Here is a 27,269-nt window from a genome sequence, read left to right as displayed (position 1 = left end):
TTGAGCAACTGAGATATCAGTTAACACAGAGGTCATAGGCACATTCACTTGATTTAGGCTTTGTGAAATAAAAAAAATGTGAATAAATACGCAGGTCAGATAACATGAATATCAGGCTATCTTAAAATGCACATGTAGGAATTGATCATTTGAATTTTATAGTTAGGATCCGATTCCAGAATTGAAAATCGTTTTTCGATTCTCCTAGTCAAAGTCTTTCCACAATCCATGAGTTCTGTTCAATCCGTTCATTCGCTCCATGACTTTCTATCTCTACTGTAAATTGCCATGACATAATTTCAACATTTCGTTGTCTCAAATAAGCAACACAAAGGTATACAACAATGCAACATACACCATAAAAAAGGTCCACAGTCTCTATTTTATAAACTCAGAATGTTGGTGCACCAAAAAGCACGTAAATAGCAGAGTGAAATCTAGATTAATGGTTTATCAAGCACATCTAATGAAGATCTGCGTGTGGATGCCACGCCGCTTTAGGTGAATTATCTCTCAAGAAAACACCAAAGGAGAGAGAGAGAAATTTACAGCTCTCATCCTGTTTGTAATTAAAGAGCAGTTTTCTATCTGTGGTGAGAAAGCGTTTTCAACCAGGTGAAATCTGAACTGTTAAAATGAGTCTCCTTTATTTATAACTTCAGCTGTTCAAATATTGCTTTAATTAAAATATGACAAAACTGTAAAGTGAAAAAGTAATTCGCTCTATCATGTAACTAGGCTAATATAATAGTGGCACAGTTGTTGTGCTGAAGTTAGTTACATATTATATTCAGTTATACGGTTAAACGAGCCAAAGCAAGATTTTCAATCTTATATGTGAAACAGGACCACTAAACCATTCATAAGATTTATACATCATCGGAAAGTGGAAGAAACTTGATCTTTACTTATTATCTGAACATCCTAGGACCCAAGTTTTTGTTTGTCATTTTATTCAGATTTCTTCCAGCTATTTTTGGGGATAGGAAGAAATGAAAGCGTCAGCGTAAATTCTACCAGGAAGACTCTAATACCACGTCATTCATTCATAAAATCGGCTTACCAATCACAGCTCAATGCCGACTATTTAAACGCTGAACTAACACTCTCTCCTGCTGCCCGTAGGTGCCGTAGCTGAAGTTCGCCTCCATCCTCCCCACCACCACCAGGTTGTTCCCTGTTCTTTTGTCCGGGGGTAGGCTCCGCCCCTGCCTTCAACATCAGGCAGGATCTGCCGGACTACAGCTAGACCCGGACGAAAGGCGGGGCATACGCCAAAAGAATCTATACGCATCTATTTAATTGAGACTGATTTGAATTTCTGTCTTTTAATTCAACATGGAATAAATGTCATTCAAACGTTCACTTGCCTTTATGAGTCTTTATGGTAGAACCATTATAATTACAAAAAAAATATTTTAATATGAAGCAGTGTAATTGTCCACATTTGTGTAGAACAGGTTACTTATGTTTTTGTGGTCCAGGGTCAGTGTTCGAGTTATGTCGAAGCTTATGGGGGTCCCTTAGCCAAGCCCCACCCCCGTCATTATAGGGTCACTGTGATTTCACAAAGTAAGAGGTGATCCTGGATCAACAATCATCTGATGCTGATTTTAATTAAAGAAACCCATCATTACCCTTTACTCAAACCCTAACCAGTTTTATCCCTCAAATTAGTGTAAAACAGTGGCGAGGCTAAAAAAGAGTGGACCTTGGTGAAATAGGGTGGACCTCAATGCCTACTCTCAAATTACATAATTTTACAATATAGTAGTGGTTAAATGGATTTCAATACATTTTTGGGTCATGGATCGAATAATTTTCGGATCAGAAAAACTGGGTTGGGAAAATAAATGAAGAACAAATTAAGAAATTATAACCATTTAAAAATAGAGCAAAGTTACAAATAAAGTAAGATCTAACAGTAGTATTTAGGTACAGAAATAGAGTCAAATGATTAATAACACCGTCTTCTTCATTGTATAAATTAAATATAATTAATCTTTTAAAGCTACAGAAGTGATTTTTCCTTTCCTTTTGTCTTCTGTTGTTGAGAATTTTAAATTCATGTAGTATTTTAATTTGAAAAAAAAAAACAGTGGACCCCCCAATTTATAGGAGGTCCGGGAACCCCCAACCCCCCCCCCCCCCCATTCGAACCGTAGATGTAAAAAATAGACGCAGTGTCTGTGACATCACCCATAGGTTTCTGAAGATTGTTTTTGAAGCTTAAAGTGCGTTTTGCAGGTAAAATTTTTCCACGAATTTGGGCAATTTGCTTGTTGATAATAAAGCAATAAACCCCGAGAAGCAGTGGGTTACCAGTGCATTTTATAACAGCTAAGGGGCGTTGTTAGGCACGACGCGAAGCGGAGTGCCTAAACCCCCTTAGCTGTTATAAAATGCACTGGTAACCCAACGCTTCGAGGGGTTTATTGCGTTTATAAAACGGTTACGACATATGCATAACGTTAGCGGGATTTTATAAAATAAAACCCAAAAAAGTTGTAATTATATTAGTACAAATATTACTCTTCCGCCAAACAAAGTAGTTCCTCAGAATCAAGTGGGACTGAAACAGAGCGCAGTTCCCAACCAACACAGACACAGCAAAGACACAATGAAAATATGATTTAAGACTGTGGTGTTTATTTTATAAATCACCATTCATCTAATTCATACATTAACATTTATATCGTGCAACTGTTGAAGTGATGATCAAATATGCTTGGAAGCATGCTGAACTCTTTCCCCGTCAGCGTTTTTTTTTTTAAGTTGCCATAGTTTAATGCCTTCCAAAAAATTATCTTCTTTATATAAACATAAAATATCAAATGAAAGAAAAGACCATCCGCTTTGAAACAAAAAACATTTCATCCTACCTTCATTTGATCTCTTATCACCTCTCAAATTTTTTTTATTAAAAGCGGAGATAATTCCATTTTTGTGAAGAACTTTAGTAAGAGATCAGATTCAGACGGAGCCATGAACAGTACTACACGGTGTTTTCAGTGAATGCGTCAGTGTTTAAGTTGGGTAAGATCGCCCCCCAGTGGATAATAGCGGACGTATGAACTTGAGTAATAAAATCCTCAGACAACGTTTTCTCTTTATCGACGAGATGACTCAACAATATTTATTGACATTCATCTGGATATCGCCATTAATAGTGCAATTGTAGACAAATTAAAAATATGATTTAAGACTGTGGTGTTTATTTTCATAAATCAATACGCAGTCAGTGGCGCAGTGATACTTATGCAATGTGGTCTGAACCGTGAGGTTACCGGTGTATTTTATCACGGCTTAGAACGCGTTTCAACCAATCAGAATGAAGAACCAGAACTGCCCGTTTTATAATAAACATTTAAATTGTTATCCATTGTATTTTATGTTGTTGGTTATCATAAAACGGAATAAAAAACGAAAAAGTACAGCGGTTTGCAAGGATTCTCCTTTCCCCCTCAACGCACTGCATGACGTCACGTTGGGGAGAGAATTTGCCTTAAGAGCATTGAGAGTGACTAGAGAGATGAGTAAAGTACAATATTCAGATTATATCAATGCAAATTATAGATAAATACATAGATATAGATAGACTAGATAGATAGACTAGATAGACAGAACGACAGATAGATAGATAGACAGACAGATAGATAGATAGACAGACAGACAGATAGATGGGCTAGTATAGAGAAATAGGCAGAAAGCCAGATAGCCTTAGCATAACTTCGTGTAGAAAGTAAACAAACAATTAACATACTCGTGCATGCTGGTTTGAGGGGGACCATAATCCTGCTGAAATGGGTGTATGCGATCTTCAGCACAAACGAATTCAGGCAGCATGACTCAAATCCTGGAAGCTGAGTGAGGCGTCACGTCGTCACATCTGGTCGCGAGGTAAGAGCCTCGAACACCGATCAAAACGCACACATTTCCCTACAGCCAGTAGCGGAGTTTCAGTCGGGAGAGTCGGGACTTTCCCGGTTGGCCGGTCTGATAATAGTTATACATTGTGAGTTATATTAGCAACACCGTCTGTCGGTCTGATGTGCGGCCGGTTCCCGCAGCCCGCTGGTCAAACTATGCAGCCTCTCTGCTCAACAAATATAAAAGTGCTCAACCCGTTCGGCCGGTCCAATCATGTCCAGGATTAATAAAAATACGGGGATCAGTGATTGGTTTCTAGCCTGTCATCCTTTGATGTAAAAAGCCGCCGAACGCCTGTTTATTGCAGTATGCGGTTGGATTCAAGCCCGCTGCAGCTGCTGACCGCTGCTTCTGTGTATAAAATGATCGTGTGATTCGTTATGATCGCATAAACAATATAACAAAACTTCCTTTTATTTCACATAAAAATATATTTTAGATATTATATGATAGACTAGTAAGTGTGGATTAAGGATGTTTAAAACTCTCTAGCCTGGTGGTCAGGACATGAATGGATTGAATCAGCAGATTTGCAAAGTTTTATTTATCTCCACATATATCATAAATAATAATTAGCAGGGTAACTTTGCAGTATACCACATTATATATTTCCTATTATGTATATATGATTTCCATATTATAAACGTAAGTATTAATAAAACGGCAATAAATGTCTCATCTATTTCTATAGCTCTGGCTGAGGCTTTCATCTACTTCTACCCAACGTGACGTCATCGCCGAATTGCTTAAAAAAAACCGTTAATACCAAAAACATTAAAAAAAAGGGTCTTTAAGACCTTTTTTGAGACATTTTAAAAATGATATACATATCTTGAGTGATTTATGTACCCATTAATCAACAGTGGTGGTTAACCTGCAACACGCCCTTTAAAGTAGTCGGTGCCTGCCGTCACCATCTTGGCCGCGCGTCACCGCGCATCACCGCGCATCACTTGCGGATATCCGAAAATGGGTAAAGAGGCGGGAAGTGGGTGAAGCTGAGGTGGCGGGTTGCTGAAACCACACCCGCCTAGCTCGACTCTAGTGACGGCAGTGGCTGTTTAACCATCAGTCAAATGGCCACGCCCTTAATTATGCAGAACTTTAAGGCTTAATATCATTTAAACGGATGAGTTACAAAAAAATTCACCCCCTCACAGTTGTCATGAAAGGAAAAATTAGCTATACAGACTAAAACAATTTTTGTATCAGGCTGTAAACATATTATTTTCTCCTATAAAGTTGGGCATTTTAACATGGAGGACTATGGGAATTGAGTCCCTTTTGGAGCCAACCCCTAGCGGCCAGTCGATGAATTGCAGTTTTAACCACTTCCGTATTGGCTTCATCAGAAAGATCGGAAGGTTGCCCCTCGATTCGAACACTGTCCAGGGTTACATATGGTCTTCACTAAAATCATCAATCATATAATATTTCTGTAGCATTATGGGATAAGGATAACTTTAATCGACACATCTCTGTCGTAAACAACAGAGCGGTCCTTCATAATTGAATGCCTACTAATTAAGTTTTTTCACCAATTTGAAACATCTAATTACTATAAGAGTGGCCGTAAATGAAACAAGAGCATTTCAGAGGCTGATAGCAGCACAGAGGGATGCTGGACAGGCTTGATAAGTGAAAAATCAATTTACAATAATTAACAGTATGCCTCAGTCATTCATTTACTGAGACACACTGTTACCTCACTTGTGTTTTTTTTTCTACATCTAAAACACAAAATCTCACCACGTACAGTATGTACTAATAAAACACTGGTTTCGGTTTAGCGGTACATGAAAAATATGCGTGTTAAGTTAGTTTGCGTGTGTTAGCATGTTTCTATGCGTAGCTTCGGCACAGAGGGATCGGAGGGGAAGGCACACGGAGCGGACTACTAACTAGCTCCTTTCATTTTTTAAAAATTGCAGCGGCTCTCTGAGAGCTGGCTGATTATGTAAACATGACTTAGAGAAATCTTAAGCAGTGGAGAGAGCAAAGCTACCGCAGCCCTGTTTTACCTCATCGACAGATATTTTGAAAAGCGAAAGCTCGGTGGAATTTCAATAAAACCTCAAGGTTTCTCTAAAGGGCGAGCTAGAGGGAGAAAAAGGGTTGGTGCGTGTGACGAACTGGTCGGACACACCCCACCGACACCTCAACCTTTCGCCCATGCACAAGTAAATCTTTTTTGGTACTGATGGCGAGTGAATACGAAATTGCAGAACCTACTCTACAGCCTATCGTGCAGAGAAATATTTTTGCCTCTTTCTGAGATACACATCTATCACATGGCACTTGGCCCGAGGTGGCATTGAAACACAAACAGGAACACGAGGCTTCCAAGTCACAGCTCAGCATTTACAAACCAAAGATATTTCCTGGTTGGCATGGTCACTGCTGGATTTATTTCAATATGACGATATTGTGTTCAACACAATAGCATAAACGTGCTGCAACCGCACACCTATGGCTAAGGGGGCTGTGTGTTCGCATCCAAAATTCGGCTCATTCAAACGGATGCAGCATTCATAGTCTAATTAGATTTCAGCAAGAAAATCTGTGTGTAAGGTGATTATGAATCATGCGGGCTCGCCTCCCCTTCTGAATAATTACTGCTTACTTCATTCATCAAAACTGAATGTCGGGTTTAAAAAAGTGTGTATAAAACCACGTGCTGAAATTAACCAATTGGACTCTGATGATTTAAGTTGGCAATTTAACCAGCTCTAATGAGAGCGAGTGCGGAAGATCCTCTCCTGGGTACATAACCATGTCTGGCACCTTCGATCATTTCTAATCAGTCTACAATTAGAGAGAAGACATTCTGTGACTAAGTAGCAATTGCTATGCTCTCTCATCCCATATACCATAAGCAGCAACCAGTGGCATTAACGATTATGGCCGTGTCAGCCTTTTTAGCTTGGCATTTACCGAGATATGGATCTATGGTGGACATGGGCCAACATCTAGCAGTGCAGGAGAAAAACTCTGGGGGCCGACCTTAGTGAAGGACACCTGTCAGGGGGTTTCGAGCATCTGACCAATGTGGCAGAAGTAACATTTAGGAGCATAAAACAGAAGATGAAGAGCGACCTTTCATATTGCGATTTAATGGAATGCCGGAGTCCCGTAAAGGTCAGGTGGTGTCATCCATTGCTGTCCAAAGACAGCCCTACAAGTAGCATAAGGTATAGTGATATATGAAGCTATAGATTAAAGGTTTCTATACGCTAATGGGTACAAATTTCAGCAGAAACAAGCTGTTTGTAACTAAGCTGTAGAGTTAAAATTGTTAAAGATGTTTGAAATGTTTTAGGAGATCCTGTGAGTGCTGATCTTCAAAGTGTGAAAAAAGGACAATCAGATTTCCCAATCGCACACCTTAAAAATTTCTGCTACTGCCATAAATTACATTTCTACAAAACATGAAATAATGTAATCCGGCAAGTATCGTTGCACTGGCTAAACCCTCTAGATTTTGACATGGGCACAATGTTTAACTTAGACTTTAATGACAATCCAGTTAGCTGTGAGTTGTGCTGCCAAATCTCAGGTTTTGGTCGACTACACTTGTAATGCTTCACACTTATGCAATAAATGTTTGTGACCTGTTGTCATGACAGGATTTTACCATCAAGGAAAAGTGCATTTGTCAGCATGAACTTCTTCCGAGTTTCTAAAAATGATTACCATAGGCGGCGTGAAAGATGCATCATGGTATCATACATCAAATGAAATAGGGTCATCTGAGGATAAACAATCACACAAAACCTGTTTTGGCTGAAGAAGAAAGAGCTACAGTAGCAGTCAGCGTCAAGAACAGTGAGTAAAGAGGGCAGAGAAGCAGAGCAATCGAAGGCCTGCTGTGTCCGGGGATGTCCGTTAGATGGAGCTGCAGATGGGCTGGAATCCAAACGCAGCGAGTCTCAGCTTCAAGGACCTTTAAAGATCAAAACCCGGCACATAACAAGAAAGAGAGAAAAGGAGGAGGGAGCCCGCGTGCCCTACCACTGATTAAGCTAGAACTTCCTTCCACTGAAGCATCAGGATGGTGGAGTCAGGCGAAATATCTGTGAATCACCAGCTCCACCTCTCGCCATACTGATGGAGCGGTGCCCAACCCCAATGCACGGTTCCTCTCATGTTACCGCTTCTAATGTGAACATGAAGGGCTTCCTGTGAAACTGCTGAAAATAAAAAAGGTCCTGCTGGGAGATATGGATGAGGTCATTTCCGCTGGCGATATAAAAACGGATTGTGCTCGTACAAACTGATTCGCAGACTGCGTCTGACCAGGACGAAATACGAAATAAAGCATGTGACCGAACCTGAGGGACATGAGAACCAGGACACTAAGAATGCTGAGTTAGCCTTGATATGCTCCAGCTCCATGGGGTCAAGACATAAAAACAACAATGGTCAATGTCCTTCGTAAACAAGTTCAAAAGAGCTCTAAAGGACAAAGGTTTACTTCTGGGTTGTATAAGGGGTGAGAATCAGTCGGGTCTGGTGAAATTATATAGATCTGCTTTTTTAATGTAAAGCTGCTTTGAAACAATTAAATAATTGTGAAAAGCGCTATATAAATAAAATAAATAAATAGAATCTCTGGGTCACAATAATAATGTGACCCTTTGTGATTAGGTTACAGTCTTATGATGTTGTATAAAATCTGATGTTGCAATTTTTTACTCATTTATTTATCATGTAAAATGTCTTTGCAGAAATATTTTCTTGTTTTAGGTTATGATTTTTGTAAAACATAAATAATTGAGTGAGCATTTGCCTAATTCTTAAAAGATTAGTCCATTTTCTTTAAAAAAATCCAGATAATTTACTTACCACAATGTCATCCAAAATGTTGATCTCTTTCTTTGTTCAGTCGAGAGGAAATTATGTTTTTTGAGGAAAACATTCCAGGATTTTTTTCATTTTAATGGACTTTAATGGACACCAAGACGTAACACTTAACTCAACACTTAACAGTTTTTTTTCAACGGAGTTTCAAAAGAGGCATAAGGGTCTTATCTAGGGAAACGATTGTCATTTTTGACACAAAAAATAAAAAATATGCACTTTTAAACCACAACTTCTCGTCTAGGTCCGGTCCTGTGATGCGCCAGCGCAACCTCACGCAAAACGTCATCACGTCACCTACGCCCCAGTGTTTACAAGTGTGGAGAAAGAGGACCGTTCCGACATTGTTGTATGTCGAATGATACTAATTAATGTCTTTGTGTCAGTTTATTGTTTAAAATGGTCCGCAAATGTGCGTTTCATATATGTAACACGTGACCTCTCTACGTCACTACGCAATTACGTGAGGTCATGCTGGCTCGTCAGAAGAAGAGAAGTTGTGGTTTAAAAGTGCATATTTTTTATTTTTCTTGTCAAAAATGAGAATCCTTTCACTAGATAAGACCCTTATGCCTCGTTTGGGATAGTTTAGAGTGCTTTGAAACTCCGTTGAAAAAAACTGTTAAGTGTTGAGTTAAGTGTTAAGTGTTGGGGTTCATTAAAGTCCAATGAGAAAAATCCTGGAATGTTTTCCTCAAAAAACATAATTTCTTCACGACTGAACAAAGAAAGACATCAACATTTTGGATGACATGGTGGTGAGTAAATTATCTGGATTTTTTTTAAGAAAATGGACTAATCCTTTAAAAAAATATCACCTCATGAAAATGTGAAACATAATTGTGAAAATGAAATGTGATTTTTTTTCTACGTAAAGTCATCCTACATAATGTAAAGAACAATATATATATAAAGATATAACCTTGATATCTTAAATATTAACTGAGTAAGGCCATTGAAATTAATATGAAATCAATGATTGAAATCAAACTTTGATTCTTCTAACCTCATCATAATTTATGTCTTTAACCTGGATTTTCCAGTTTTGAGGTAATATATTGCAATACTTTCCCAACTCCTAGCTATTACAATTTTTTAAATTAAAAGACAATAAAAAAAATTTAAACAATAAGTTGTCAGCTCCTCACAGAGATTGCAGTCATAAACTAAGGGTGGTTTACATGTACGCCCATCTTCCAGGCAGCTCTTAGGGTTCTATAGTCTGCCTGTGAGAGGAAACCGCTAGCTTCAATAATTAATCCTGTACAAGATCCATCAATCACTTCATCTCTGAGAGTCAGGGAGATAGATACCAATCCTATTTATTTCAAGTGGGGGTGAGCGGCAGGGGTATGGATTACCAGGGTATGCGCGCTAGGCTGGCAGACTCCATGAAATGGAATAATACATCAGACTTCACTGTGTGCACATTGGTTCCCCTGCCATTTGATCCAGAGAGCTGAGAACACGATGGCATTTACTTTCAAACTCTTGTAAATATTAGCCGCACAACAATGCACTGAGACAAGCATGCAAATAAGCGCCACGCAGCAGGCGAATCCTTTTCCTTTAATCTGGTAAATAAACTTCAAGTCTTCCACAATGCAAAAGCCTGGCCCGGCAGTTCAACACTGAAGGTAGAAATCTATTTTTCCACCCTTGAATAACTTTGCACCTCACTGAACACATGAGGCAGAGGGGAGAAAGATGGAAGATGAGAGGAACAGAAAAGAAAGGAGGAGGTGGAGCGGCGTGGCGTGCGATAAAAAATGAAAGCGCAAGCTGGGTTCAATTTAGAAGTTCCCATAGGAGGTGAAGTGACCTGTATGTGCAACAATAGAGGTCAGGCAATTTTGAGCAGGCACCCTTCACTCTAAAAATGGCTGGGTTATTTTTTAACCCAAAATGCTGGGTTGAGTCTGTTGGGTTGTTTTGCTGGGTTAATTTTTAACATTTTAAACACTTTTTGGGTAGTTTCAGTTTTCTGGTTGTTGGGTTAAAACTGCTGGGTTATTATACTGGGTTGTTTGAAGAGGCTCACGTGCTTCGCGCCTTTGATGTTTGAATGTGCTCAGCAACGGTCGTCGTGAAAGGACAGAGTCACTGGAAGCAGTTGTTTCAAGGTAAGTTTATATGTTTTTGTAAACATTTCATGAATATAAACAAGATTATAACATTTTGCGAGACAGCAACGTGTTAATTTATACAGACTAAGACGACGGGTGTAATTTAGAGGAATGACGACTGTTACCTCAGATCCCCATTTACAAAAATTGACTCGAATAATCGTTCTAAGATGTTTAATATGTCATATTAATAAAATTAATAAAATCGATGTTACAAAATCCCCATCATACGGTTGATTACGTTAACTCATGACAATTTCTGTAAGCCTTTAACAAAGCGAGTCAAAACCGGTACCGAGTCGACCTCCGCAACGTTTCGGCTTTTTGTGTCACACACGCGCATAGTTTTCCCAGCTTAGCAATAGCGACACTATTAAATTAAAGTTGATGACAAACGAGTTGCTTTCTTGTCATTCGATATGGAAAGACAGACCGCGAGGCGCGAGCACAAGTTAACTTAACCGGCGGCGGAGAATTGCGGAGCCGGCGTCTACTCTGTCACTGAGAGGCAGGGACAAGCAGCACATTCACTTCACAGTCGGTACGGCGGGTAACGCGTCAATAAATGAAAACGAAACAGCGTTTCCAAGAACCGGTGTCTTATATGTATATTGCTTGGTCCTCTCTTTTAAAATGAAACAATAATGTCAGTGTTTGGACATGAACTTGAATACATAAATGCATTTGTCACCAAGACACTGCGTGTCACTGCGTGTACAGTTTAACAAACATTTATATGTGTTATATGAATGAAGATGTGTTATTGAGTCGTATTTAGTTACTATTTTATATTAATTTAATAATATTCTTGGGTTGTCTCCTGTGATTTCAAGTTTATATTGACCAACCCTCTGATCTGTGGCTGATACTGTATCAGAGATGTTATGTTTTTAGCAGAGATCAGATGTGATGTTGTTTTCCCATTCTTTTTGTCTAGAGAGTGCAGAGTTTTTATGTCCATCCATTAATAAGGCTAGCAAGACCTTCATACAACTTCAGCCAGTAAGTATAACATTTAATAACTCCTATTTAAAATGTATTGGGAATGTCTTAATTATCTGCTGCATTTTATTCTGCAGCACTTTATTCTTTATAGTCAGATCATCCTATTTGTCAGTCTGTGTGGTTTGCAGCCTTTGTTGTTGGCACAACAGTTAAAGGAGTGTAACACCAAAGTCTTATGCAAACCGATGACAGGCCATTGCATTTTTGGGGGGAAAAATCTCACACGTGGTGGTAAAGCGGCCAGGGATGCAAAAGAAAGTCTTATAATTTTTATAAAATGTATAATTCACTTGGCCCACATGGTTTTCTGAACACTTAAATCTGATCATTTAGTTCAGACCACTAAAAGTTTTTTCCTCTTTTGTAGATTGCAACAAATGTGGTGGAAGTTCTTCTCTGGACAGAATCCTCGAAATCCTTTCCTTTATTTCCTGGCCATGGGAAACATGCAATCAGTCTCTCTGATGGAGCCAATACGGAAGTGACTTAAACTGCAATTCAGCCAAGATGGCGACGGCACGCACCGCCTACTTTAGGCTTCAAAAATGCTCTTCACAATCAATGGGTGACATCACGGACACTACTTTCATATTTTTTTTCAGTCTATGGTTTAAAGGCATTTTACGTGCTTGAAAATAAATACCCCAGGCAATGTGCATCTACTGTAGTCTGTCATTTTCCAAATGGATGAATCCTCTGCTGTTCGGTTCCTTTGTACATCTTTGTTCATGAGGAGTAACTTTAATAAATTAAGTATTTTTAGTCAAATACATTCCATACTCTGAAACTTGGAACATCTGTTCTGTAAAAAACATCTGTAAATTATTTTACTTTTAATTTAACAATTACATTGTTTATTTTCTTACACTGCTGCAGTTTTGTTTATGTACATTTCAGTATTTCATTTATATATTGTATATACTTATATACAAATTCTGTTTTAAATTCAAACAAATTGATTTAACCTGTTACATTGTTACTTCAATGTGCATAATTTCTGATATTTAATAAATATATTTATACTTGATGTCAGTAAGCAGCAGTCCTTTAAATGATTTTGCAACTGCCAACTGTAAAAATTTAAGAGTTTGTAGTTATTTTGAAGTCAAATAAACATTTATTTGGTGTTCACAATGGTCTTGATTTACAATAAAGCACATGATAAAAATAACCCAGCAAGAATAACCCAAACCCAGAATATTAATCTCATAAGTGGTTAAAATGACTACACGTTGGGTTTTTTCAACAACCCAACCTGCTGGGTTAAAATGTGTTACCCAGCGTGTTGGGTTACTTTAACCCAGCATGTGTTCTGTCCAATATTTACCCAGCGCTGGGTTGCCAATTGGGTTGTTTTTAACCCAACCATTTTTAGAGTGTTGTCATCACAGCGTACTGGAGAACCCTGCCTCAAAGCCAAGAGAAAACTGAAAAGTCCTTGTAGCGTTCAAGACCCCAGAATGACCCGTAGGTAGGACCTTATTACAGACATAGACAGCTCAGCCCAGGCAACACAACTAATGCTTAGGGAAACAGTATGATGGTGAACAAAAGTGAATGAATAAAAATAAATGCACAGTGGTGAAATGCACCAACAAGCCCTCATAAAGAAATGTGACACCATCGATAAGTTATGAAAAGCACTGCGTTGCAAAGATTTTACCACAGTTGAAGTGTATTCTTAGGCATGAATTTAATTTATCGCTGATAGACCATTAGACTAAAAGATTAAGCTAATATTCAAATAATTTAATAAATTAAATAATGTGGTGCATACATTATTATCATTACACAATTCAATATTTACAACGCAACCCAGCCGCTTATAATTGTAGTGTTATAGTTTAAATGACTATAAACGCTTTGTTGTTTTCCTCACTTAGTAAGTAGCATTGGAAAGAGCATCAACTAAATGTAAATGGTCACTAAAGTCACCATAATGCACAGCCTTTCATGGCTTACAGCGTAGTGTTACAACAGCTTCGAATGCATACGGACTCATCCGAGCAGAATCTAGTTCAACAACAAACAAAAAGACTCAAAACACTGATCATATCTGACTGCAGCCGCCTTCGCATTACAACCATTACTATCATTATGTGGGAGAACTTGTCAACACATTCAAGCGGAGAGTAGTTCTCAAAAACATAATGGTCTAAATGAAATACTGGCAGCAATCCTACTATTATAAAATATTCAACAGGAAATAAACACAAATAAATGAATATCTAGCCATATCAATAACCAAATAACAGGAAATTGTTTTGGTTTGCAAATGAAAGGGAGATTACTTATGCAAATCGAGATCCCCAGAAGAAGGAGGTGGCATTTGAACCCTAATCTCAAATCCAACATCTGAGAAGATTCAGCAGCTCAACCTGAGCGGCCCCTGAGCGCCCGATTTCAAATTCAAGTCATGCTCCGGACACCTGTTCATAAAAATGTTAAAGCGTTTCTCTCACCCAAAACAAACAAGTAAACATGACCTTTAATTTTCACTGATTGCCCCAGAGAGGCTAATGAACTTCTCAGTAAACTCTTGCAATTCATATGGGATCGTTTTAATTAGTCACAATTCAGAGAAACATCCCATTTACAACATCAAAAGAAGATAAACATTCAATCACAGGTAGACTGAGGTTACATTGTAGCAAGCGTTAACCACTAATATGAATATTTAAAAAGTGTAAAGGGCTTTCAAAATCATCAAACTCCTATAATCAGCTAAACAGAACCAGAACCCTCTTATGTCTTAAACAAATAGTTCATCCAAATATGAAAATTCATAGTTTACTCACCCTGTATGACTTCCTTTCTTCACAATCTTAAAATGCTGTCATATCTTCTTATTTTGGGCTCAAAATGGCAAAGCTCCAAAATGCACATACATCCATTATGAGGTTATTTAGCGATCAATATGTCACATATCCAAGTAAACAGAGATTACACTGCAAAAAAAGGACTTTCTTACTTACTGTAGTATTTTTTGTCTTGTTAGAAAAGTACAAGTATCTAAACATTCTTAAATTAAGATTTTCTTGATAAGCAAAATGACCTAAGAAAATAATTCAGTTCAAAGATGGGGTAAGGTAAAAAAATCTTGAAAAAAGTTTATTATAACACTAAAGAACAAATTTCTTACCCCATTGGCAGGTTTTTTGCTTGTTTTAAGCACAAATTCACTTGAATTGTATAATTTTTGCCTAAAAACTGGACTTCTTTTTTATTTAATTTGCTCATCAAGAAAATACATCTTGATTTAATAAATTTTATACAAAAATACTAAGCAAAAAAATAATTTTTTGCAGTGTAGTTTAAAGAGTTTAAATATGGCAGCACATCGATAACTTCAAATCTTATTGGTTCTCACATCACATGACGAAACCCGCATATGATAACTATTCATGCATCATGTCAATCCTTAAATAATCTCTAAACATTAATCGTTTTTCTCACAAAAACTGTTTCGCTTCAGAGAAGACATTAATTAACCTACTCAGAGTCATTTCGATTACTTTAACTCTTTCCCCGCCAGCATTTAAAAAAAAAGTTGCTCGCCAGCGCAAGCATTTTTCATGATTTTCACAAAAGTGTAATGCCCTCCAGAAAATATTCTTTTTTAACCTGCTAAGACCTGAGTTTTGGTTTGTCTTTTTTCAGATTTCTACCAGCTTTTGGGGGGTTAGGAAGAACTTATAAATATAATAACCAAATATTTTTTCTAGGAACATGAAGCAGCGTATTAGTCCATGTTTGTACAACAGGTTCCAGTTACACAGAATTAAAGGATTAGTCAATTTTCTTAAAAAAATCGAGATAATTTACTCACCACCATGTCATCCAAAATGTTGATGTCTTTCCTTGTTCAGTCGAGAAGAAATTTTTTGAGGAAAACATTCCAGAATTTTTTTTTCATTTTAATGGACTTTAATGGACCCCAACACGTAACAGTTTAAATGTTGTTTAAAATTGCAGTTTCAAAGAACTCTAAACGATCTCAAACGAGGCATAAGGGTCTTATCTAGCAAAACGATTGTCATTTTTGACAAGAAAAATAAAAAATATGCACTTTTAAACCACAACTTCTTGTCTATCTGCAGTCATGTGACGCGCCAGCGCAACCTCACGCAATACGTCATTACGTCAAGAGGTCACGGATGACGTATGCGAAACTACGCTCTAGTGTTTACAAGTGTGGAGAAAGAGGACCGATCTGACGTCGTTGTCGAATGATACTAATGAATGTCTTTGTGTCAGTTTATTGTTTAAAATGTGCATTTCATATATGTAACACGTGACCTTTTCACGGCATTACGCAATTACTTGAGGTCGCGCTGGTACGTCACATGACCACAGATAGACGAGAAGCTGCGGTTTAAAAGTGCATATTTTTTATTTTTCTTGTCAAAAATGACAATCGTTTTGCTAGATAATGCCTTATGCCTGGTTTTGGGATCGTTTAGAGTCCTTTGAAACTCCGTTGAAACTGCAATTTTAAACTGTTACGTGTTGGGGTCCATTAAAGTCCATTAAAATAAGAAAAATTCTGGAATGTTTTCCTCAAAAAACATAATTTCTTCTCGACTGAACAAAGAAAGACATAAACATTTTGGATGACACGGTGGTGAGTAAATTATCTGGATTTTTTTAAGAAAATTGACTAATCCTTTAAGTATATGGTGCAAACAACAAAAAAAATGTATGTCCACATATGTGGACTTTTGATAGAGATCAGATTCAGAGCGATCCTCAAAACATACATGGAGTTCTTACTCTTTCACGTGAGACGTTGATTTCATGTTGTATAAGTTGTGGAGACAAATAATAGCGCTATTGTGGATTGCCAGAAATACTTTTCATTGGCAGGAAAGCGTTTTCTCTTATTTGACGAGTTAACTCACACTAAAACTATTTGTTTGTCTTCAACTGAAGAAAGGAAGTCATGTGAAATGGCATGATGGTGAGTAAATTATGAGAAAATGTTAATTATTTGTTAAACTATTCCTTTAAACAAAACATTGCAATGACCTTAAGTTGATCTATGGTTTGGTGGGGTAGTGAGTGAGACCCTTCAGCAACGAAGGCACTGACACCAAAAAGAGCAGGCGAGAGATGGAGTTTACCAGCCTAAATAACAAGCAGTCTGGGCTCTAAAAGGCGTAGACAGGCCAATACATCAGCATGCTGGCCATCCAGTGCTGGAACAGATCTCTGCCAAGCTAGATTTTAGTCTGGGATCAGACAGTTTGCCATCCATAATAAGAGCAATATGAAGCAGCCACTACTGACATAAAGAAAACATTTACTTTCTGAAGGAAAAACAAGAGGAGCGAAAAATATGAGCGTGTGTGTTTGACGCCACTGGAAGTCAATACAGTCTGTCTGCTACATAAAGAGTGCTGTATTATCTTCACTGTGAAACTGAGCGACAAATGCATATACAGCGCTGATAGAAATGATAGCTATAAACAAACACATCACTGTCTACTACCTACTGCTGAAGCTCTATGTAGATATAAGCTATGAACGTAAGTTAGTTTTGTTTATTCTGTTTATAGAGATGCAGGAATTGTGACAGATTTAACCCTTTCAAACACATGCCAGACTGTTATGTATGTGACCCTGTCTGTGATTTACTGCTTTTTGCATACAATTATCATTCATAATGTAAATGTAATGTAAACATTCAATCTTTATACTGACTGAGTAAGGTCATGTCAAAGATTGAAATCAATAAGTACAATTAAAGTTTGATGCTTAGATTATGAGACCTGGTCTCAATTTACATATTGCAATAAAACGTACATAACAAAGATAGTATATATTAATAATAGGCATTATTATGGGCCATAATATGAATGCCCAAAATATTACAATGTGTGTATTCTTAATAAATTATATATATATAGCAGTCAAGGCAGTTTCATCATAACAAGCTTGCGGCAAGTAACCCCAAGTTGATACTACAAATGGGTAACATAAAGGTTATACAAAGGTTTCGCTTTCTTCGTTTATTATTTGTTCAGTCTGTGCTCACAAAACAATCATTATATTTTCAAAGCTACGACAGAGTGATGTGGATATAATTGAAGCCATGACCTGAAACTGTTATTGAATAGATGTGATGCAGATTCCACAGGAGGGACGGCAAGTGGGAGGTCGGGAAAGATTCAGTTGGGAGACGGAGATAAAAGGAAGGACGTTCCCTTTATTGTTGGACCCAGGCAGAGGAGTAAAAGTAATCAAACGTTGGTAACGTAACAAAGCGTGAGTCCGATTTCTTAAAAGTGACATCATCTTTATTCTTACTCTTCTTAAAAGATAAAGGGGTCTACAAAGCAAGGTGAAATCCCAAAGACATTACAATACTCCTTAATTGAGCAAGGAATAGCTAATGTATGACATTTGAGGTGAATTTAAAGAGACAGCTCACCCCAAATGAAATTATCACTGGTCCCCATCCACATTCATTGTATTAAAACAGTAGCTTAGACATGTGATCCCTACTTTTGTTCCATGGAAGTTATATTGGTTTGGAAACATACAAGAGTGAGTAAATTACAGATCTATCCCTTTAACCTCTCTATTGTAATCTTCAGAAAACCCATGTACAGGGAGGATCTCGATGCATTGAAATGAAAAACAGGATTGCTCTGATCAGTATTTAATCTCTAAATGGATTTCACCGGCAGGTGGACAACCTCCCCTGAGAGGTATCATATCATCTCTGGTTTGGTGTGGGAAATGCAGTAATTTCTTGCCCAGTTAGCCAAACCTCTCTTTATCCATCCTGCGTAACCAGAACCATCTCCCTGGACGTTGCCACCAGACGCTACTGTAACCGGAAGATTCAGTTCTCTCTGTCCACAACTCTCCCCGGGCTGCTCCAGTGCCATGTGCGTCCGCAATGGCACCCCAGCAGGAACAGAGACATATTGCACACGGGCACCGAGCCACGGCAGTACCGGCCAGAGCGGATTAGTCGTGATGACAGGGCATTAAATGTGTAGAATTCCTTAGTGGAGCAGAGCCGATGCGCACTCCTCCCGCAGTTGGGCTTTGGGTTCAGAGCCGAGAGAAGGTTCACAGGTCTTTAATGCTTACCACTCATTAGAGACTGAATGTCACACTAGCTTAGCTCCTTTTTCCTGCCTATCTCTCTCTCCCAGAGGGTCCCTCCTAGAGACCGGCACTTTTCCAGTCTTCAGATAGCAAAGTTGACACTTTTCAACATGCTGGACACCCCACGAGAGCCATTTTTGATGAGAGGCTATCCTACAAGTTTGACACACATCATCATTTCTTGCCTGGACACACATGGCTCTCAAGCTAAACAAAACATACATGAAAAGGACTTTGTCAAGCAGAATGGAAGGTGTGCTACTAAACTCGCCTCTTTTTTTGTCCACCTTGTGCTTTAAAGGGAACATATCATGAAAATCGGACTTTATCCATGTTTAAGTGCTATAAATAAGTCTCCAGTGCTTTCTATCAACCTAGAAAACGTGAAAAAGAACCACCCAGTAACTTAGTTTTGGTAAACCATTCTCTGCAAGCATGTGAAAAAATGGGTCATTGAAATTTGGCTCCCCTTGTGATTTCAGAAGGGGATAATTCACCCCTTAATCTGCACTATACAACCACAGTGCTACCATTTAGTACAGAGATCAGCTCATTTGCATTTAAAGGACACACCCAAAAAACTGCACATTTTTGCTGACACCTACCAAGTGGCAATTTTAACATGCTATAATAAATGATCTATATCAGGGGTTCTCAAAGTCCGGACTCCGGTCCAGATCCGGACCCGACGGTAACTTGATCCGGACCCGCGTCCACTTCATATTTACAAGTGCATTTATTTCTATATGATTGATTGAATGTGTGCATTTGCTACGTTACAAATGCATATTAAACTTGTAAACCATTCGTTTAGTTTTTTTTCTTTTTAGATTTAAGAGTATTCCTGATCCGAAAATAAAACGAGTTATTTAAAGATTTCCTGTGTCACGCTGTAGCCATCACACCCAGATATTATGCAAAGCTACTTCATGTACTATGGCTTTTGATCAGTAAGTCCTTATCAATCTGAAATCACTGTTGGTTTGAGTCGTTTAAAACATGCATTTGAAAAAGCAACAATCGTCAAACATAATCTTTATACATATTCTTTATTATCATGAAAATACCTGAAAAGGTTTGAAGAACAGCCATATAAATATATCCTTAAGACATTTCCTGGAGCTGCGTGTGTCTGGTTCTTCGTCTGCAGCGCATATTGAGTTTCTGCACGAGAGCGCCCCCTGGCTTTTGGATGTAGCGGCATTTCACCGTAATTCATTGAGAAGCATAGCAAGCATCATCAGCCAATTTATAGGTGCACCCCTAATTTTGGTCAGTGTCTCTGAATACCAACCACACTTTTTTGCCATGGTTTATGCATCTGATGGAGAATAAACTGTGCCATTTCTCTAATTAGGTTGATCTGTATTTTGCACCTGGTTACTTTTGGCATATTTCTTGTGTTTATGTTTAAAAAAAGTTTTTACTTTAAATGCAAAATACACTTATGTTTTTTCCAAACTATTTGTTTTGATTTGTTATATAAAGAAATTATTTACATAAAGTTTTTCCGGACCTATGAAAATGATGAGAATTCAGATTTGGACCTTTGAATGTAAACTTTGAGAACCCCTGATCTATATGGTATTTTGAGCTAGACCTTTACATATAAGTCTTGTGAAGTGTCCCCTTTAAATATATACATAAAAATATATCTTAACAATGCTAATTGTGAGAGAATAAAATGATATTGGGATTTAACTTTGTGTCATGCAAATTTTCCACTTGAGTTGAATATTTTCAACTTCCCCAGAAGACACGTTTGAAGCAAATAGTGCATGTTTACAGCAATCGCGCCGCCCAATTTGCATCTTTGCCTTGACTTTGCATGTAATCTCAAACAAATAGTAAATTCACTTTTGTTGTGTACTTCTCATAACACGCAAAGGATTCATGCTCGTATTAATTTATTTATTAACTCCATTCCAGCATCTATGTATATATATTTATGACAGTCTATACACAAGTTAATCTGTACACAAGTTGGGGAAGTACAATGTGGCATCTCCAATTCACCTAACCTGCATGTCTTTGGACTGTAGGAGGACACCGGAGTACCCAGAGTAAACCCACGCTGACGCAGAAAGACCTCCGGCCCAGACGAGGCCTTAACTGAGAGCCTTCTTGCTATTAGACAACAAAGTGATCCAGTGATCCACTGTGGCGCCCCAATTTCTGTTCATAAGACTAACTTCAGAGCTCTTTACAAATTAACTTTCAAACTCTTGTTTGGTACAGAATCTGACCTGAACAAACGTTACCATTTTCTTTTGATTTCTGTGTACGGAAGCCATTGTCAGATCTCATAGATCTGCTTTCTAATTAGTTTCCATGTTTGCCTCAAACTCTGTTATGCTGTTTGTTGAAAGCCTTTCTTCATCCTTATAAAGGACTGTGGTGCTGTGGTTGTTCCAGTTAAATAAATTGTCAATCCTTGGCCCGCATTTCTTTTAAATCTCACTCTGACAATTTAAAAGCAGAGCAGCGCTTTTGTGCGTATCACCTCCCTTCCCGCCACCCCCTCTCGCCTTAAACCTTCTTCCTCATTTTGAGCAAATTGGTTTATCTAATTTTCCAGCAAATGCTTGAAATGTATTCCGACTCACATTCTGCCCATGAATGCACAGGGGGAGAGATATAAAGATAGATATAAGTACAGCCCAGACCATCTTGCAGAGAAAAGAAGACGGGTTCCCACATATGACGTCTGACAGCATTAGAAGTTACACCCTATACCAATGCCTCAAAATTTCTGTACTTTTTTTAGCATATACCAAAATACAAAACAAACTTGTCAACAACAACTCATCTGTCTTAACTTCTTGCTCATTTGACAAACAGGAAAACTTTAAATGTGTCTAAAAAAATGAAAGGTTTCTCAAAGAACGATTCAAAGGTATTTAGAAGAACCTTTTCATAATTAAAAGAACCTTTTGAAACAAAAAGGTTCTCCAGATGTTAAAGTGCACCTATTTCATTGCTAAAAAACAACGTTATTTTGTGTATTTGGTACAATACAATGTGTTTGCGTGGTTTATGATTCAAAAAACACAGGTTTTACTCTCTTCCTGAAACGCACAAATTTTGTGTTGGCCATCTAATCTGTACGTTGTGACTGGTCAGAATACCTCTGACGTCAGCCGGAAACGTGACGCTCCTTACCATGTTTGAAAGATTCGGTTACAGGCTGTGAGTCCGAAGCGGGAGAAATTATGATAATGTCGGTCTTGTCTACATCACCAATCCCAGGAAGTAAACTGTTTCCTCCAATCCGTGTCTTTGTTGTAGTCCAAGGTAAGAGATTTACGTTGGATACGATAACTCGTGTCATCATTTACTTTGGGGTATGTACGTCTTGCATATCATTAACATGTACTAATACATACACATCAAAGGAAATATAAAAACGTGAATCAGAGAATAGGTGCTTTTTAAAAGTTCCTTATGGAGCCATTCAGCCAAAAATGGTTCTTCTAGGCATTGTGTAGCACGTTTATATTTAAGAGTGTAGAAGAATTACATCACCCTGAATAATTCGCAAAACCCTGCCCCACACACTCACGTTTACCAACTTATGGTTATTTCAGGCAGAAAAATGAAGATGCCAGAGCAGCGGGATGGATATGGAGGAAATACAAGAGGTGTCACATTCAATAAGAGTCACGCAACCAGCAGCAATGAGACTGCTTAATACCTCTCAGTCTGCCATTAATGAGTCACTCCAGCCCTGGCACACGGCACACAAATGCCCTTGCTTTTTGGGGAAGGTTGCCTTCCCTCCTACCTGTGGAACCGACTATCCCGATCTAAATCAGAAACAGCACAACGTCCTTTCTCCTGTTCTGCATGTAGGTGTTGTTCTCACGTCTGTCTGTGCAACCTGACAGATTTTTCTTCACACATTATACCGGGCTCAACTGAAGATGATATCATTTCACAATAATGGCTGACATCCTCAAATTACTTCCAAAAAAACATTAATTCATTTTGACTGCAAGCACAACACTGCAGGTCAAACCCGTTAAACTATCAGCTTCAATTAGGAAGGCAGGCGTTGATCTAAAGGAACGTTTTTGTCTCCCTCATACCCTTTGACTACTCCAAACTAGACTAAAGATATATGTGAACCAGTCTGTGAAAACCCAGCTGAAGTCACTGTTTTCAACATAAAATCATCCTATATAATATAAAGAACATTTTGTGAAAATATAACCTTGATATATTTAATACTGACTGTGTGAGGTTATTGAAATCAAATTTTTATGCTCATTAGATTTTTGAGACTCTAGAATGGATTTACAGACAGGTTCACATATACATTCCCTTGAACCAAACCAGACTTAAAAGATATAAATACATACAACACGTAATGCCTGATGTAAACTGGCAACCTTTGAGCGACAAGTGCATTAGTTATCCAACAAAAATCTGAATTTTCAACTTCACTATGCACCTCATCATATTCCATGGAAATAAACCCAAATAAACAACCATATCCCACAATGACATATTTGCACTTCAAAGACGAATTATTCAACAAAACGAAACAGAGCCTCTGGTTACCAGAACCACACAGGGAAAACAACCGAGCTGAATAAGACAAGACACAAACATTTAACGGCGGGTGCTTTCGATGTCTATTTTGGGATTGACATTAGTATTCAAACTGTTTGCCTTAAAATAAAAGGCACTTGTCACTCTGTAAAGAAAAACAGAGGGATAAAGCAGAGCATTCGATTCATAAATATCCCTTTAAGAGGCCTACGTCTGTGATTTGTCAGTGAGGACTTTTGGTACAGCTAAAATTGATGTAAAGGTGATGTGCGAGTTCAACCCTGTATCACGAAATTATGTACCTATAGTCACGTAAATTTGTGAGTCTTTTCCGTGACACTGACACGTTTTTCCGCCTTTTTGCATGAACATGTCACATATTTCTGTTTACTTGTCATTGTCATGTATTTGTTACTCAACTGTTTGTACTATTTTCAAACCATTGACGCTTCGGTTTAGGGTAAGATTTGATGTTTGCTTTAGGATGTCACTTTAAGTATTGGTTTATACCTTTTTTCATGATTTAAACCATTGTCGCCTGGCATTAGGGTTAGAGTTGGGTTTGGGTAAGAATGTCATTTTATGTAAATCTAACCTTAAACCGAAGCGAAAATGGTAAAAAAATAGGACAAAACCAACCTGATCTCATGAATTTCCGTGGCATAGTCACGGAATTTTTCCGTGGCATTCTCACGGATCTCCGCATATTTCCGTGGCCCTGCCACAGACTTTCTTTTCCGTGGCATTCTCACAGATTGGTTACTCAACTGTTTTGTCCTATTTTCTTACCATTGTCGTTTCGGTTTAGGGTTAGATTCACATAAAATGACATCACTACCCAAACCCAACTCTAACCCCAACTCCAGGCGACAATTGATTAAAGTTTAGAAAATATAAAAGAATACATCACAAAAAATAGTATAAATAAATACTTAAAGTGACATACTAACGCAAACACCAAATCTAACCCTAAACCGAAGCGACAATGGTTTGAAAATAGGAAAAAGCAGTTGAGTAACCAATCCGTGAGAATGCCACAGAAAAGAAAGTCCGTTGCAGGGCCACAGAAATATGCGGAGATCCGTGAGAATGCCACAAAAAAATGTGCAAAAAATTCCGTGACTATCCCACGGAACTTTGTGAGATCATGTTGCACAAAACGGTTGAGTAACAAATACGTGACAATGACACGTTAACAGAAATACACGACATCCCCGCAAAAAGGCGGAAAAACGTGTCAGTGTCACGGAAAAGACTCACAAATTTATGTGACTACTATAGGTACGTAATTTTGTAATACTGGGTTAGCGAGTTATATATGTGGCTATAGCAGGCATTCAGATATTATAGAGCGAGGCACACCAGCTCACCTGAGTGCTCCTCATCAGATGTCATTCATTTAAAAAATAAAATGAGGGGGGCTTTTAATAAAGAAACGGAAAACTAAAAACACTGAAAACGCGCACATACACAAAACACTAATGTTCTCTGATGATATTGCCGCCTGTCACTTAATGTGAGAAACCCATGCATGCTTTATGGGATCAATTGCAATAAAACAGCAATGCCTTGACTGAGCTATGAGTTTATGAATCTCCTTTGAGAAACTCAGTCATTTAAAATCCCTCCAGCTTACGGCAGCGAAACAATGTTTAGTTTCAATCTCCCTGCAGCCGTCGCACGGAGGGAGCCGCGCCGCACAACAGACTGAACACGAACAACAAATAAAATGCAAAAATCAAGCAAGCCACCGTCTCATTTCCATTAAATGATAAAGTAGCTGGGCTGAAAAGAAATGAACTAATTTAAAATGGCTGGCCTGTAGGTCAAGGACAGCTGGAGCAAACAGTCTCTGATTTTTCCTCCCACAGTCATACAAATAAAAACATTTTACATTTTCATTTTCAATACCGAAATCTAAGAGGGTTGTTATCTTTTCTTATTTGTTTGATGCATTGTGTCTGAAATACCTTTAGGCTTTGATAAACGTACTTAAAACGCATTTTCATATGCAGATTATTGAGTATATGGATTTGTAAGATAGCCCAGCTTTCACAGAGGAAACAGCATGCAGGCATTTGCTGAAAGCTAATAAACAACAGAGCCAGGCTAAACAACTCGCATGATTCTATAATAAACAATTTTTCATTATAAAATGACTACTTTATAAGGCTCACGCAATGCTTTGAACCCTGGGAAAACATTTTAAGAAGTCTCGAAACGGTACAAGAAATACTACCAATCAGGGCAATAAGCTCTACGTATCTACAGAGACACTAAGTCGGACTCAGAGGAAATGAAGAAAGACTGAGATGAAGAACAGACGCTCCAATGAGAATTTCAAGGCTCGTGTTCTGGACTAAATAGCTCTGTGATGTCTATCGACTGGATGTTCACTCATCAACTAGTTAGAACATTTTAAAAATCATATCCTGCCTATATTCCCAGGGAATTAAAACATCCATGATGTATAAAGTGGTGCTGGAACAGATGGCCAAAAATGATATACAGTGAAATTTTCACTTACAAACCGCTGTGCAGTTTGCTACCAGAATATGCTGAAATATTGAATGCCAAAACATAAATGTTTTATGTGCAGCTCATAAACTACTGCGAAATTAAATTTCCACCAATGTAAAAATTAGACTAATGTTAATAAACACTTTATGAACCAGCTGTTTCCAAAAACGCTCGATCTATGTCCAGCACGTAAGAATTACAGTAAGAAAAACACGGTGCTGTTTCTAAAACCTCTTCTTGCCACAAAAACGAGGAAATCTGCTAATATCTGAACTGACTGCAGAGTCTCTAGAGAGGTTTCCATTAACACATTGTGTCCGTTTCACTGCCTGAAATAAACGAGGTTTTATCTCTATGAAGTCAGCAGGAGTTAAAAAAAGACAGCGGCAGATGGCGGAGAGAGGTGACCTTACCTCATTGGTGTTCCACCTGTGTCTCTCTTTTGGCAACGTGGAGCATTTTGGTAGACATTCAAGCAGCTTTTTAGGCAGGTATATTTTCAAATGTCCATGTTCATCTGTGAAGAAAAAGCACATAATGTTTTAGAGCAGAGCAACAGTAGATATTTATTTTAGTAATCAATACATGTGATTTATCACAATTCTGTTAACATATGGGGCAGTTTCCCGGACATGGCTTATCCTAGTCCCAGATTAAATTGCATGTTTGAGCTGCCTTAAATTAAAAACATCTTGCACTGACCATATTTAAGTGTCATTGTTTTGTCTCAAGATGCGCACCAGTATTGTAAGGTTTGTTTGTAAAAACGACTTAAATGTCTCAATATAACTAAGGCCTGGTGCTGGATTAATCTAAACCCTGTCCGGGAAACCGCTCTATAGGGTGATTCTTGCGAAATTAGACTTATGAGGTGTCATGAAACATTTTGATAAAAAAAGTAAATGCAAAGTAAGAGTATTAAAATAAGAAGCATACAGTTACAAACATCTCTTCATGTACTATTTTGCACATGATTTCAAATGACATCATACAAACAATTTTTTTTTTCACATTTAAGGGGAACATTTTCATTACCGCAACGTGTCCATGACTGGATTTGGGTTCTTTGACATGGAAATATTTTTTATTTAAAAAATCTAAAAAATAAAAAGCTTCAGTGCATGTTATACTATAAACATTTACAGTAAAGAA

The 27,269-nt window shown here is 38.0% G+C and overlaps 1 protein-coding gene and 1 long non-coding RNA gene across 13 annotated transcripts in view; one reads left to right on the top strand and one right to left on the bottom strand.

Moving 5' to 3' along the window:
* Nucleotides 1-27,269, bottom strand: part of camta1a (calmodulin binding transcription activator 1a) — a 469,448-nt gene that overhangs the window by 420,884 nt on the left and 21,295 nt on the right. For all 12 annotated transcript variants that reach the window (XM_065285521.1, XM_065285522.1, XM_065285523.1 and 9 more), the window contains one exon: nucleotides 26,531-26,634. In XM_065285521.1, the coding sequence (XP_065141593.1) occupies nucleotides 26,531-26,634 (104 nt within the window). The remainder of the gene's footprint in view (nucleotides 1-26,530; nucleotides 26,635-27,269) is intronic.
* On the top strand, nucleotides 10,663-12,624 carry LOC135776044 (uncharacterized). Its single transcript, XR_010544018.2, has 3 exons — nucleotides 10,663-10,913; nucleotides 11,854-11,918; nucleotides 12,289-12,624. It is a non-coding gene; the product is annotated as an uncharacterized lncRNA (long non-coding RNA).

Source organism: Paramisgurnus dabryanus, chromosome 21 (assembly GCF_030506205.2).
Source record: "Paramisgurnus dabryanus chromosome 21, PD_genome_1.1, whole genome shotgun sequence".
NCBI classification, from domain to species: Eukaryota; Metazoa; Chordata; class Actinopteri; order Cypriniformes; family Cobitidae; genus Paramisgurnus; species Paramisgurnus dabryanus.
This window is presented reverse-complemented; position numbering and strand designations above follow the sequence as displayed.